The sequence below is a fragment of the Caretta caretta genome, chromosome 3 (genome assembly GCF_965140235.1).
Source record: "Caretta caretta isolate rCarCar2 chromosome 3, rCarCar1.hap1, whole genome shotgun sequence".
In the NCBI taxonomy this organism is placed as follows: Eukaryota; Metazoa; Chordata; order Testudines; family Cheloniidae; genus Caretta; species Caretta caretta.
The window spans coordinates 196,643,283-196,657,247 of NC_134208.1; the positions used below are offsets into that span (position 1 = coordinate 196,643,283).

The 13,965-nt window shown below is 41.6% G+C and overlaps 1 protein-coding gene across 4 annotated transcripts in view; it reads left to right on the plus strand.

Annotated features, from left to right (window-relative positions):
• WDPCP (WD repeat containing planar cell polarity effector) overlaps positions 1–13,965 on the plus strand; it is a 292,680-nt gene that overhangs the window by 216,002 nt on the left and 62,713 nt on the right. For all 4 annotated transcript variants that reach the window (XR_007355596.2, XM_048842681.2, XM_048842680.2 and 1 more), the window contains one exon: positions 8,484–8,586. Coding sequence is in view for 3 of the 4 variants with exons in the window: in XM_048842681.2 (XP_048698638.2) it covers positions 8,484–8,586 (103 nt within the window). In the remaining variant the exon portion in view is untranslated. The remainder of the gene's footprint in view (positions 1–8,483; positions 8,587–13,965) is intronic.

A 13,965-nucleotide genomic window follows, 5' to 3' on the forward strand; every position in this document is an offset into this window, starting at 1 on the left:
TATTTTAGTGTCTTCTAAATTCCTTTAAAAAAACAAAACAGGTTTTACAGGTTTATGAATCTCAGCTGCATACATCTGGGTGGAAATTGGTGGTTTCATTAGCAGTAAAAATCACACAAACATTATTTAAAAAAAACAAAACAATCGTACATTTTAAGCAGTCTCATTTTATTGTTTACATCTTAAGTTTCAACACTGTAACCACCTAAACAAAATCTGAACTGGAATTAAATTACAGAGAGCATGAACAGGAAGTAAATATGGATTGTAAATTTACAAGATGAAATTTCTGTTGAAAATCCCTTTAAAGGAATCTTGCCATTTTTGGTTTATTTTTAATAAAATTGCTCTCCACCTTACATTATTTAAAATGAATTATTGAAAATCTACAATCATTGTTATATTCAGTTATATGAAAAAACAGAACCCCTAAACTTAATATATGGGGAAATTTTAAAGGCACAAAGGACAATTAGGCTCCCAACTCCCAAATCTCCCCCGTAATCTGTAGATGTGAGAGTAGATCCTAGCCATACATGCAAATGACTCATTCCAGAGCCATCTAATTTATAGCTGGTTTCAGAGTAGCAGCCGTGTTAGTCTGTATTCACAAAAAGAAAAGGAGGACTTGTGAGACTAACAAATTTATTTGAGCATAAGCTTTTGTGAGCTACAGCTCACTTCATCGGATGTTGTCTTGGGTAAGCTGACAGTATCAACCTTTAGAGAGACAAGGGGAATGAGGTAATATCTTTTATTGGACCAACTTCTATTGGTGATAAAGACAAGCTTTTGAGCCTACACAAAGCTCTTCTTCAGGTCTTTAAACTTTTAAATCTTGATAAACATCGTAACTTTTGTGACTAAGGCTCCTCTACTCAGAGGAAGTACAGTGTTTGCAGCAAGTGTCTAACTAATTACTTTGCCCCAAGACACTTGCCACATTCTTGTTAAATCACACCTGTGTTTGGGTTCAGCAGATGGTCCATAAACATCCAGACTTCGGGATTCTGAAAGCCAGCTCCCTTTCATTCTGAGGAACTGCAGTTCCTCCTCCTTTACCCGTCCCCCTTCACTAGTGTTTTTTTCTGATGCTCATGGCTCTTCCACTCATGTACTTTCATTTCAATACTACCGTTGGTTCCATTCGACGTGGGGGAGACGATTGAGTATTTGACAAGCCATCTTTTCAAGCAGTTGTTCGTCTGTCCCTATATGCTTTAATGTTGACAAGCTAATGCAGAGCAAACCAAAGGCTCACAAGCATGGTAAGGGATACCACTATGGAGACAAAGGGAGAAGATCTGTGAAACTGACGGTAACATACAGAGAAAGAGAGAGATTTTTATGAGGAAATACTGTTAGGTGATATTTTGTTCCTTAAATCTTCTTTACAAAATTAGGGGGGAAATGTTTTTGGAGTATGGCTGTTGTCTTTCCCCCTCTTTTTTCCTTTCTGTCACTCTCATATTTCTTTTCATCTCTCTGTCTTCTGCTCCTCTTCCAGAACTGTTACCCTTCGCTTGTGCCATTAGGGTTTTTGTCCACTAAATTGAGGTGTCAGAAAATCCAGATGTAGAAGGTTATTCTTACCAGAAGCTCTCTGAGTCTGGGAGATAGCCATGGCTTTTTTACTTGGAAACATTGTCTCAAGGAAGTATTCCATTCCCTTTACATTCCTGCATGCCGTTAGAGTGCAGAAAAATGACCAAGAATAAAATATCTCTTTGGATTTTTTATCTTTACAATAAAAGAGAACAAGGAGTTGTTTTACTTTTGCTACATGTGAAATAAGTGTTCTCTGAGTAGCCTCTGCATATTCCTGCTCCTGGGTTGTGCCAGTGAGTGCAGCTCTGATGATGGGACCTTAGCTAGCAGTACCTGTTGGAGTGCTCACAGTTCCCCACCTGGGCCACCCCTCACTGTTCCTGAATATTCTATGGGCAAGACTATGAAAGGGGACTTGGGCCTCCCGCCGCTCAGTTCCTTCCAGCCATCGTCAGTAATGGACTTGGAACCTCTCTGGACCTTCAGTCCAAATTGTGTTTAAATAGAAGTGCTTTATGAAATTTTTAGCTTAGGTTTTAGATGGTTACAATTGCACATGGTTAGCGTTTACACTTTCAGATGGGTGGTTTTTACCACTTTTAAGTTCACTTTGGCATCCTTTTGAAGATTCCTGTGTGGCAGATTCCCCCCCTTCCAAACTGTCCGGTTTGGCCAATGTACATGGCAGAGGGGCATTGCTGGCACATGATGGCATATATCACATTGGTAGATGTGCAGGTGAATGAGCCTCTGATAGTGTGGCTGATGTAATTAGGTCCTATGATGGTGTCCCCTAAATAGATACGTGGACAGAGTTGGCAACGGGCTTTGTTGCAAGGATAGGTTCCTGGGTTAGTGTTTTTGTTGTGTGGTGTGTGGTTGCTGGTGAGTATTTGCTTCAGGTTGGGGGGCTGCCTGTAAGCAAGGACTGGCCAAGTGCCAGCAGTGCCCCTCTGCCATGTACATTGGCCAAACCGGACAGTCTCTACATAAAAGAATGGACACAAATCAGACGTCAAGAATTATAACATTCAAAAACCAGTCGGAGAACACTTCAGTCTCTCTGGTCACTCGATTACAGACCTAAAAGTGGCAATTCTTCAACAAAAAAAACTTCAAAAACAGACTCCAATGAGAGACTGCTGAATTGGAATTAATTTGCAAACTGGACACCATTAAATTAGGCTTGAATAAAGACTGGGGGCGGATGGGTCATTACACAAAGTAAAACTATTTCCCCATGCTTATTTCCCCCCCTACTGTTACTCACACCTTCTTGTCAACTGTTGGAAATGGGCCATCCTGTTTATCACTACAAAGAGTTTTTTTCCTGCTGCTGATAATAGCTCACCTTAATTGATCCCTCTCATTATAGAGTGTATGGCAACACCCATTTTTTCATGTTCTCTGTGTTGTGACAAAGCTCTGTCCTTGTCTCCATGGGTCCCATGTTTACTGGCGCAGTTTGCTAGCCTCAGAGGTTCACTGTGACCCTTCACGTAACCCTTCTCTCTCTAGAGACAAGGTCACAGTCTACTGAGCCATTTTCATCATAAGCCAGCGAGGGAGGTGAGGAGAAGTTATCCTCCCTTGCACAGTCTCCGTTGTCTCCCAGTCTCAATGATTAATCAGGGAGAGGAGGGGCAAAGGGCAGAGCCCGGGCCCCCCCTCTACTCCGGGCTCCACCCCAGGGACCCTAATAGTATCAGCTATGGTAGCTGAACTTTTAGAAACATGACACATACAATTCCCTGGGCTACTTCCCCACAGCAGCCCCCACTTCCTCAAGCTTCACTTCACCCTTACCTCAGGGCCTCCTTCCTTGTGCCTGATATGGTGTGTACTACTCAGCCTTTCCAACAGCACAACTTCCTCCCACAGCTCCTGACATCCACCCCCACCTGACTAACTGGGAGGCTTTTAACTAGTTTCAGCCAGTCCCTGATTGGCTTCAGGTGTCCCAATCAACCTAGCATTCTCCCTGCCTTCTGGAAAGTTCTTAATTGGCCCCAGGTGTCTTAATTGACCTGGAGCAGCTTCATTTAACTTATCCTGGTACCAGGGATTTGTTTAGCCTGTCGCTAATATATCTATCTCCCACTACTTTTCTATAGCCATCTGGCCTTGCCCCATCACAGTGTGTGTGTGTGTGTGTGTGTATATATATATATATATATATATATATATATATATATATAATATATATCTTCCTACTGTATTTTCCACTGCATGCATCCGATAAAGTGGGTTTTAGCCCACGAAAGCTTATGCTCAAATAAATTTGTTAGTCTCTACGGTGCCACATGTACTCCTCGTTCTTTTTTCAATGAGAAGGTTTGCCTGTGTGACAGAGTGCTCACTTAGGTAATTGTGTAACAGGGAAGATCACAGGCTTAATTGGGATCAATTAGCCTGTCGTGGTGGGGATTGTTGACACTTGTGGGCAATGATCAGGCTAATGAGTTAATTTACTCAACCAGGGGACGATACATAATTGGCGGGAACGGGAAGTAAAGAGGGGAGCTCAGAGAGTGAGCTAGGTGTGGCAGAGATAGTTGGGTGGAAGGCTCCTCCTGCTAGGTTCTGCAGTGCTTGGACTCTGAGATTAAAGGTACACATGGCAGAAAGGAACAGACTGTGAGTATGTGGTGAATAAGAGACCATACAAACAGGCCAGGCAGTGTGGCAAGCTGGGTAGCAAAGGGAGCACCTTGTGACGGCTTGTCTTTAATTGTCAGGACTGCCACCAGAAACCAAAGCAAAAGCTGAGGATCTCCCTTTTGAAGGAGAGGGTCTTTTCCGTATCAGGACCAAAGACTACTAGAAAGAATGACAGAGATTAGATATACTGCCAGGTCTCTGAGCATTTCTTAGCAACCAAGAAGAAAACCAGGGATGTCCCTCTCCAGCTATCAAAGGCAACAGTACCCTTCCTCCTCTTCTTGTACACCTGATTTAGAGGAGACAATATTATCTGAAGTATCCAAGGACATCCACAGTACTCTTCTCAACAAAGAAGTAATTTTAAATCAAGACCAGGAGGCAAACAACCTTCTGTAATGTCTTCAGGACCAAGCCCCAAGTCCCACATTTGACAGTTTAAATTAGAATGATCCACAGTGGGTATCCAATACAGTTTGAGATTCTTCCCAATCCCCCATTCCCCTCCTTGTTCCCCTCCTTCCCTCTCACAAGAGGCTGTTGAGATCAGAGGTTCTGGCTCTTCTCAAAATATTAGTGGTGGAGGAGGTCCAAATGGAATTCAGAAGGAAAGGGTTCTATTCAAGATACTTTTTGATTCCCAAAAAAGATGGTGGCCTCTGACCAGTCATGGATCTAAGGAAACTAAATACCTTCATCAAGAAATCCCATCACAAATACTTCAGTTTTACAGTAGGAAACAACCATGACCAATACAAAGTCCTTGCCTTTGGCCTGTCTACCATGCCCAGGATATTCAAATTGCCTGTCAGTGGTAACAGCTTACTTGCGAAGGAAAGGGATACATGTTTATCTTTACTTGGATAATTGCCTAATAAAAAAACATAATCAGAAAAACATCTTTGCAAAGCCATTTTCTCATACTTGTATCCTTTTTGAAAATCTGAGGTTCCTGATAAACCAAAAGAAATCTGTTCTGGAATGGACAAAATCAATACCCATCATCAGCTAAACAGACCTCTTCTTTCTTGAGAAAGATTTCAAAAAATCCAAGCTGCTATACACAGTCTACAGACTCAATCATCTCAGCAAGTAATATTCTACCTCTGATTAATGGGTCTTCTAATTACAACAACCTAAGTCACTCCATATGCTCATCTAAAGATGAGAACCCTTCAACACTGACTGTTCACCAACTACAGACAGAGTATAAACAGCATGTATCAGAAACTAATCATTCTGACAAAGGTGCTGCTATCATTACAGTGGTGAACTCAACCACAAAATGTGATCCAGGGTGTACAGCACACCACTCCAGCTCCATCAGTGACTGTCACTGTGGATACATCCATTGTAGGATGGGAGATCATTGCCACACCTTCAGTGCAAGAAGTCATTGACTCCCAAGACAAGATTCCACAAAAAACCTTCTAGAATTCATTGGGTGTTAAAGGTTTTTCTACCTCCTGTTCAACACAAGATGTTCAAGAGGTCACAGACAGTACCACAGCAGTTCATTATATAAACAAGCAGGGAGGAGCCCACTCTCCCTGGCTCTGCAGGGAAGTGATATTATGCGAATGGTGCATTACTCATAGCGTATTTCTGATAGCACTATATATGCAGGAAAGAACAATGACCTAGTAGATCAACCCAGCAGGGTCAACGTGGATACGCAAGAGTGGTCCCTGAAGACATCAGTAGCACAGGGACTCTCTGCACAGTGGGAACACCCAGCCATAGACCTATTAGCAACCAAATAAATATGAGGTGTCAGATGTTTGGTCTGAGGGAGGGGATCGACAATCGTTTGATCTCAGATGCATTTCTCCTACTATTGAATCAAGGGTTCTTGGGTACTCTCCTCCTCTGCCCACCCCCTCTATGCTGAAGGTCATACACAAGATAAAGCTGGGCAATATTATTCTATTCACCAATATTGTTCTAATTACCCTGGTTTGTGCCAGGCAACAAGGTTCCCAATCCTGTTCCACCTGTTGACAGGGATCTTCAAGACCCTTCTGGTCTATCCAGATTTATTGACCCACCCGAGCGGTTGAGGCTGTCACCCAGACCCAAACTGTCTCCAGCTGATTGCGTGGGCGATAGGTTTCTAACTAACTTCAAGCTTTCATGTTCAGCCGATGTACAAACTATTTTAATTAATTCTAGGAAAGAATTGACTAGAAAATGGAGTGTGTTAAAATGTGTTCTCTATGTGGTCAGTTCAAAATAGCCTACCTCCTTCATCAGACCCAGTCCAAATCACGCTTACTTTAAAAGTTCCTGTTCTGTCTTTATCCTCGATTAAATGCTGTTGTCAGACATATTGGTTTTCACACTCTGGTTAACAATAAGTCAGTATTCACACATGAGTCAGTAAAGGGATTTACCTGTCAATCCTCCGTGAAGGGTCTCCCTCCACTGTGGGATCTTAACTTGGTTTTCACACAATTAATGAAGCAACCTATGAACCTCTGAGAGAATGTTCTTTATTTCATCTTTCAATCTTTCATCTTTTTTGCCCCAAACCTCTTGCCCAAAGGGCTGAAGCCATGCTGCACACTACTAGAATGATTTAGAAGTAAACAGAGTTTTGGCTTACTCTTTAGATAGGACAAAGAACTTTAGATGTTCTCCTATTTTCCTGTGCAGAAAATAAAAAGGGGTAACCTGTTTCTTGACCTTGTTGTCTAGATGGATTAGACTCTTCATGCAGGAGACATATTTTTTTGGCTTCAATACCTCTTCCTCAGGGAACTAAGTCTCACACTTTACTAGGCTAAGGTGGCATTGTCTGCATATCTCAGACTTATGCCAATTATAGAGATCTGAAGAGCTGCTACTTGGAGGTTCATCCATCCTTTTCACAGAGCAGCATGCCTTGGATCATTCTAGCCTCTAGGTCAGATGTTCAGTTTGGCAGTGCAGTCCCACAACTGCATTTTCATTAGAACTCCTCATCCCACCTTCCTTTGAAGGAGTACTGCTAGCCAGTCTAGCCCATGAGTGGGAATGTGCAGGAGCCACTTTGTGGTTACTTACTTGTAACAGAGGGTTTTCAAGACGGACTCTGCATGTTCACACTCCGCACCCATCTTCCCCTCTTCCTTGGAGTCCTAATTACAACACAGACCTGAGGAGGCAGTGGAAGGAGCTGAGGCAGTGCGAGCGCCACTTCCCCTTTTATAGCATCAGCCCTCAAACAGTCTGAAACAGTGAGGGTAGGGACAGGAGGGGGCATGTGGGCTCTCCAGTGGACGTGGCTAGCTAAGGTTCCACTATCAGAGCTGCATCAGCTGGCACATCCCATGAGAGTGACTAGGCAGACTCCACCTCGTAGAAACTCAGTTACAAGGAAGTACTCTTCATTTACTGCAGTAAGCAAAGCTGTGCCTGGCTGTTGGTGCACATCCATGTCAGAGAGGCATTACCCTCAAAGGTTAGACCATCGAAACAGATCCCTCTTCCCTTAAGGACAGATGGACACTGACCTCAAATTACAGAAGGCAACGATGGACCAGTGACATGGGAATAATATACAGCTCTCTGATCCAGAGTGTGGCCACCTTTATGAGCTTAGCCTACAGTAATCGGCCATTAAACCCCTGGTTGTCATAGTGCCCATGAAATCCTGAGTTGACTCAGAACTCTCATAATCTGTTTGAATGTTCAAGTCACTGAGCACTATTAGTCTCAGTACCATACATCCAGTATCATTGCAGTGAGAATCCTCATCACCTCACACAAACAATTTACAGTGCAATAGGACAATCATTACACTGAAACCTATTCCAGCATCACTCTCATACCAAATGGAAACACTGCATCACAAACATTAGATCAGGAGTCATCCTGCGCTTTTGGTTAGATGTAAACACCATGGCCTCACAAACAAGACAGGCAAGCCACCTGCCAGCCAATCCCACTTCGGTTCATGTTGCGGCAGCTAGGGTCTGCTGCACCAGAGTCCTAAAGCATCCAGCTAAAGTTTCAGTTATACATGCAAAGTCGTCAGCCTCACTTTTATCAGTTCATGGATGGTCAGTGTTTTATGTATTAACCAGAGACTTTTCTTTCAACAACATGAGTAGGGTTAATAAATTTGCATCGGGAAAGAATAGTACAAAGAAAATTAAAATATAACAGTAGGTTCATCTGTTCCATTTGTGTTTGCGATCTAAGGAAGAAAAGAGCCTCTTTCTTTCAAATTCTCCTTTGTTACTTGTCTGATTCATTTTAGATTAATCTTTTATTTTGCTTTATTTCCAAAGGACATCCATTACCTTGCAGTAGATAAGGGTGAATTGGCACTAGCTGAAGTGGCAAAGAAAAAGGCTAACGACATTGATGCAGAATCAATAACTACTGGAGTTGGTAAGAATTAATGCTGTTTTTAAAAAGCCCTTTTTGTTTTAATCAATACTTGTTCTGCATCACCACGATGTTATACTTGTAGGGTGTTATTGGTTAATTTGAATTGTTTTCTTGGAAAAGAAGGTGGTGTCTTTATTTGAGGAGAAGGAGGTAAGCTTATGAAAACAGCATTGCTTTGCCTTTGGGTATATAAATGAGAATTGTGTCAATGTGTGGGCTGCAAAGCAAAAGAGAGTAAATCACCACAGTTTTATAGAAAATAAGAAAAAGGGTTAATGAATTCCATGCACACTGTAATGAGATTAAGTGCGAAGGGTCCTGATCCTGAAATCCTTATTCACACAAGTCAACTTTATTTATTAAGGACCAGGTTGTGGAAACCTTACTCACCTGGCTGAGCATTTACTCACACAAGTAGTCCTGGTGAAGACAATGGGATTTACTTTGTGAAGCCTCTGGAAGTACTCAGTTGAGGTAAATGCTCTCCAGTCTGAGCAAGGGCTTCACCATCCGGCTCCAAAGTAGGTCTGTTGCAGTCAATGGGACTTGGTATTTGAGTAAGAAATATCTATGTGAGCAAAGATTGCAGCACTGTGCCCATAGTTGGGTCAGTAACTTGGCAGGCTGGGCAAAACAACTTGCACTTCTCTTCCCCCCACAAAGTAGAAGTTTGATCATTTCTTGTGTTTTCACTTAACCTCTTTAAAGAGAAGCGTAAAGATACGGAGACTGTTCTGTTTCTTTAAATTTGTAGCAGGAATCAGAGGGCGGGGAAGTCAGGAGAAGATTCCAGGCAAGATCCCTATGTAAGAGAGAAAGAAAGAGCATAGTAGCCAGGGGTGGGCAACCTGTGGCCCGTCAGGGTAATCCGCTGGCAGGCCGCAAGACAGTTTGTTTACATTAACCGTCCGCAGGCACAGCCGTCCGCAGCGCCCAGTGGCCACAGTTCACTGAAGGAAAATTTGTGTGAACTTGGGTTAGGCAAGTTTTTTTAGGGCCAGATTGTCAAAAATAGAAGATTATAACTGTGAGTTTACATTTGTACATATCTGATTATGAATGCAAATACCAATGTATATGTGCAAGTCAAGTATTTTTGTGTGCATGTTGCTAGTTCAGTGCCTAATGGGCTATGTGTGCTTGTAAAAATCTGACTTGTGTGGGCACATAGCATATTTGCGAATAAGAGTTAGTCAGGCACACATGTATGTATGCAGTTGTACACACTTAATGCTACAAGTTTAGCCCTTAATCTCGCTGAGTCTGTTTCATTATGTGTAAAATAGAAATACTAATACTTAGAGATTTTATGAGGTTAAATTAATGCTTTTAAAGTGTATGAAAAATCTTGCATGGAAAGCCCTCTCTCTGTAACTGCTAATTATTATTATTTTAAAGTAAACTCCTTCATTGTAAATGATAAAGTCAATCCATCATCTTTAACCATGGTCTTTAAGATGTTGTCATTTTCTGAATAATTAATATCGGGGTGGTTTACATTTTTTAGTACATGCCCCCCTGATAAATTGTAGAGAAGCCTCATTATGGTGAAAGTGGAGCACTAAGGGTTTGATTCAGTTTCTACTGACATCAGTAGGAATCTTGCCATGAGTTCAGGAACTGGATAGGGCCCTAAGTACTTGAAAACAGAGCTAACGGTTTTGTTTTCTTTTGCTTCTAAACATACACTGAACTTTTGAATTATGCTGCTTTAATTTTAAATTTCTGACCCAAGGAAGAATCATTAGCAAAGAAGGTTTTTTGAGGCCTGGGCATTGTTTAACCACTCAAAACAAGCAAACTCAGTGACCACCCTATATGTAAATTACAGTGTCCATGCAACACTAACTCGGAGAAGTGAATCATGCAAAAGTCAGAAGCGTCAGAGTTACTCTTCAAACAATCTTAACTTTGTCTCTTGGAGTGTATGTATTACAACAGAATCTTTCATTACAGACCATGTATGCAGCAGTACAAAATACTACATGTCCATTTAAGGGTGCATAGAAAAATTAAGTTACCAGCTGCCCCAGTGTATTGTGATTCCCATTTTTGAGAGACAGTCTGAGTGTCCAGGCCCCTTTTATTGAAGCCAGGCTTTTATCCAGCTCCCTTATCTGTTTTCCCTTCCCACCTCTTACTTTTCCTCTTCACCATCTTGTGACCCCAGACCTTTCATCCATCCTGTTTCCCACTCCCTGTTTCTCTTCATGCCATTCTAGTGCCATCTGCCCACATTCCTCTCTTCTGCTATTCTGTTTCAAGGGCATTTCATAGAATCATAGAATATCGGGGTTGGAAGGGACCTCAGGAGGTCATCTAGTCCAACCCCCTGCCCAAAGCAGGACCGATCCCCAATTAAATCATCCCAGCCAGGGCTTTGTCAAGCCTGACCTTAAAAACTTCTAAGGAAGGAGATTCCACCACCTCCCTAGGTAACGCATTCCAGTGTTTCACCACCCTCCTAGTGAAAATTTTTTTCCTAATATCCAATCTAAATCTCCCCCACTGCAACCTGAGACCATTACTCCTTGTTCTGTCATCTGCTGCCACTGAGAACAGTCTAGAGCCATCCTCTTTGGAACCCCCTTTCAGGTAGTTGAAAGCAGCTATAAAATCCCCCCTCATTCTTCTCTTCCGTAGACTAAACATCCCCAGTTCCCTCAGCCTCTCCTCATAACTCATGTGTTCCAGTCCCCTAATCCTTTTTGTTGCCCTCTGCTGGACTCTTTCCAATTTTTCCACATCCTTCTTGTAGTGTGGGGCCCAAAACTTTGAGGCTTCCTAGATCAAACCCTTCACTTGCACTGCAAATTTCAATGAGAAGGCAGCAGTCAAAGCAAACAGACAGTGTGATGTGCAAGTGGTGTATCATAGAGGCAGCTGGGCCCAAGTTCTACGCTAAGGTAGGGAAGGGGCTCTGTAAGGTGATGTAAAATCAAGGGATGACTCATGAAGGCCAGAGGATGAGTTCCCTCCCTAAATAATATTTGGCCCCCAAACCATTTATCTCTCAGTGGCATATTATCCCTGTACCAATCCCTCCCATCCACATTCTGGTTGAGCATAGCTCAGTGTAACACGGCAAAAGCCAGACTTAATGTTGCAAAGGACGCAATTTTTCCTCAGTGTAATTTCTGGATTTTTAATTCATTTGAGCTCCTTATATGGTCAGAGTTTGCCATGCATATATCCAAGAAGCAACTGTCAAAGGATCCTATGGCCAATAAGAATGCCTGGATGATTCTGATGAAAACACTGTAGAACCACTGAAATTCCTTTGTGTTTCAGGAGGTAAAACACAGCTAGTTTCGCTCAGGGTTTTGCAGGGGGAAAGTGGAGTCAGCTGGGCTCTCTGCTGTTCCTTGCCCTTGATCTGGGCCTAAACAGACATTGTTAGATTAATTCGATAAAAGCTTTTTAAGAGAAAGCATTCTCAACGGATTTGATGTTTGAAATCCTATGAGAATACATCGTGTGGTATTATGAGATCAAAATAATGGCACTGTACACTTTCCCAGAGTAGAAATGCAAAGTCCTTCCCTTTTCTCCAACTCCAATTTGAACTGGAGACAGGTGGCCGTGGATTTTATGGCTGTCTTTAATCTAGTTTTGGACCAAAGTTAAATTCTGTTGAATTACTTCCACAGCACATCTTTAACACAAGCTTCTTGGCAAAGGCTCAGTGATTTCACTATAACCTTGTCCTGAAGCTTGTTCTGTACTCCTCAGTTAGCTGTATTGATGTGAACAATATAGACATTTTTTTAAAATATCTAGTAAAGAGAAATCTAGGCTTACTAGTAGAGGATTTGTATTAGCTCTTGTACATACCCTACCAGAGCACAAATAACTAGATATTGTTTTCTCCAGTGTAGAAGAGCACATCTGTTCAATTCAGTAGACTATAGATTGCTAATGTAAACCACAGCTACAAAGCTACAAAGAACTCACAAGGCACAATGTGTTAAGAAATGCCATGTTTAATAATGATCATGGAGGTAAAGAACTCAGCCATTCAAACATTACTGCACTATGAATACCCAATGAAGAGCATATGTAGTAAATGCAGAAAGTTTCCCAAGGCCAGCTTCCAACAAATTACATTAGAGCCCAGCAAGATGAATTTATTTTAACCTTCAAATCAATAGCTTTCACCCAAAAGGGATTCATGTTGTGACAAGAAAGACAGATAAATGCTGCATAGTTCAAAGGCAAACTGTGAAGCCTTATACCTTTACTTAGAAATTAAATTTAAAATATTAGTAGCTCTAATGTTTAGGCAATGTTTTTAACAGTGGTACCTTAATCAAACAACTGGAGATGTGATAATTCCACTGTTCTAAAAAGCCCTTTGGGGCTGACTTACTCAGTGGTCCATTAGTTGACAAGCAAGAAATTTGAGATTTTTCCCTTAAAAAAAAAAGAAATATTTTTAAATACCCAGCTACAATGATACAGATATTCTGCAATATTTCTTCTCATAGACTATATAGTAGGAGAAAGCTAGGAGGAGTAGCTACAAAGAACTCAGGCAGATCACCTCATTCTCAGAGAATTCCACTGGTTCCACTTGCATTTCAAAATCAAATTTAAAATCGCCCTCCTTGCTTTTGTAATTATCCAGGGACTTGCATTAGCTTATCTTTGTAAAGTGCTTTGAGATCTACTGATGAAAAGAGCTATATAAGAACAAGGTGGTGTTATTGTTATTATATTATTACTGTTATTAGATTGTATTACATCATGGGAATTTCTTTTAAACAAATGGCCTTCACAACATATAAGATCTTTAAGCATAAAAAGGGGAAGCTACTGTCCAAAATTTTTCCCTGTGAGTCATCAATATATATATTCTGATCCCGAACCAACTCTGTATGTTTGAGTAGTCAGGAGTTCCATTAAACCCGTCGGAGAATTCCTGCATTTTAGGTGCTCAAATTCACTCGTTCTCGTTGACTTTCCTTGAAATTCTCACAATGTCTAAGAACGCTGTCTTTTGGAGGTCACTGATCGTGGTGTCTTGCACTCCTAATGTGTTCTTGAGCTGCTCATTCATACCCTTCGGGATTGCTCCAAGTGCTCTAATAATCACTGGGATTGGCTTTGCTCTAGTTTGCCATCATCATTTCACTTTGTGTTAGGGTTCTTCATACTCTGTTATCTTCTCATCTTGTTTCTATTAATCATTATTATTATTATTATTATTATCCGATAGAGTTCATTTCTCTTCAGTTCCCTCACCACTCCTTTCATTCTTCCAGCAATAGCCTTTCTTCGGTCCCCTCACACACCCTCTCCACTGCTGGCGAGACAGCCTCTGCCCATCTGGAACAGCTTTCTCATATCTACCTGCCTCATGGTCTTTCCATCACATTT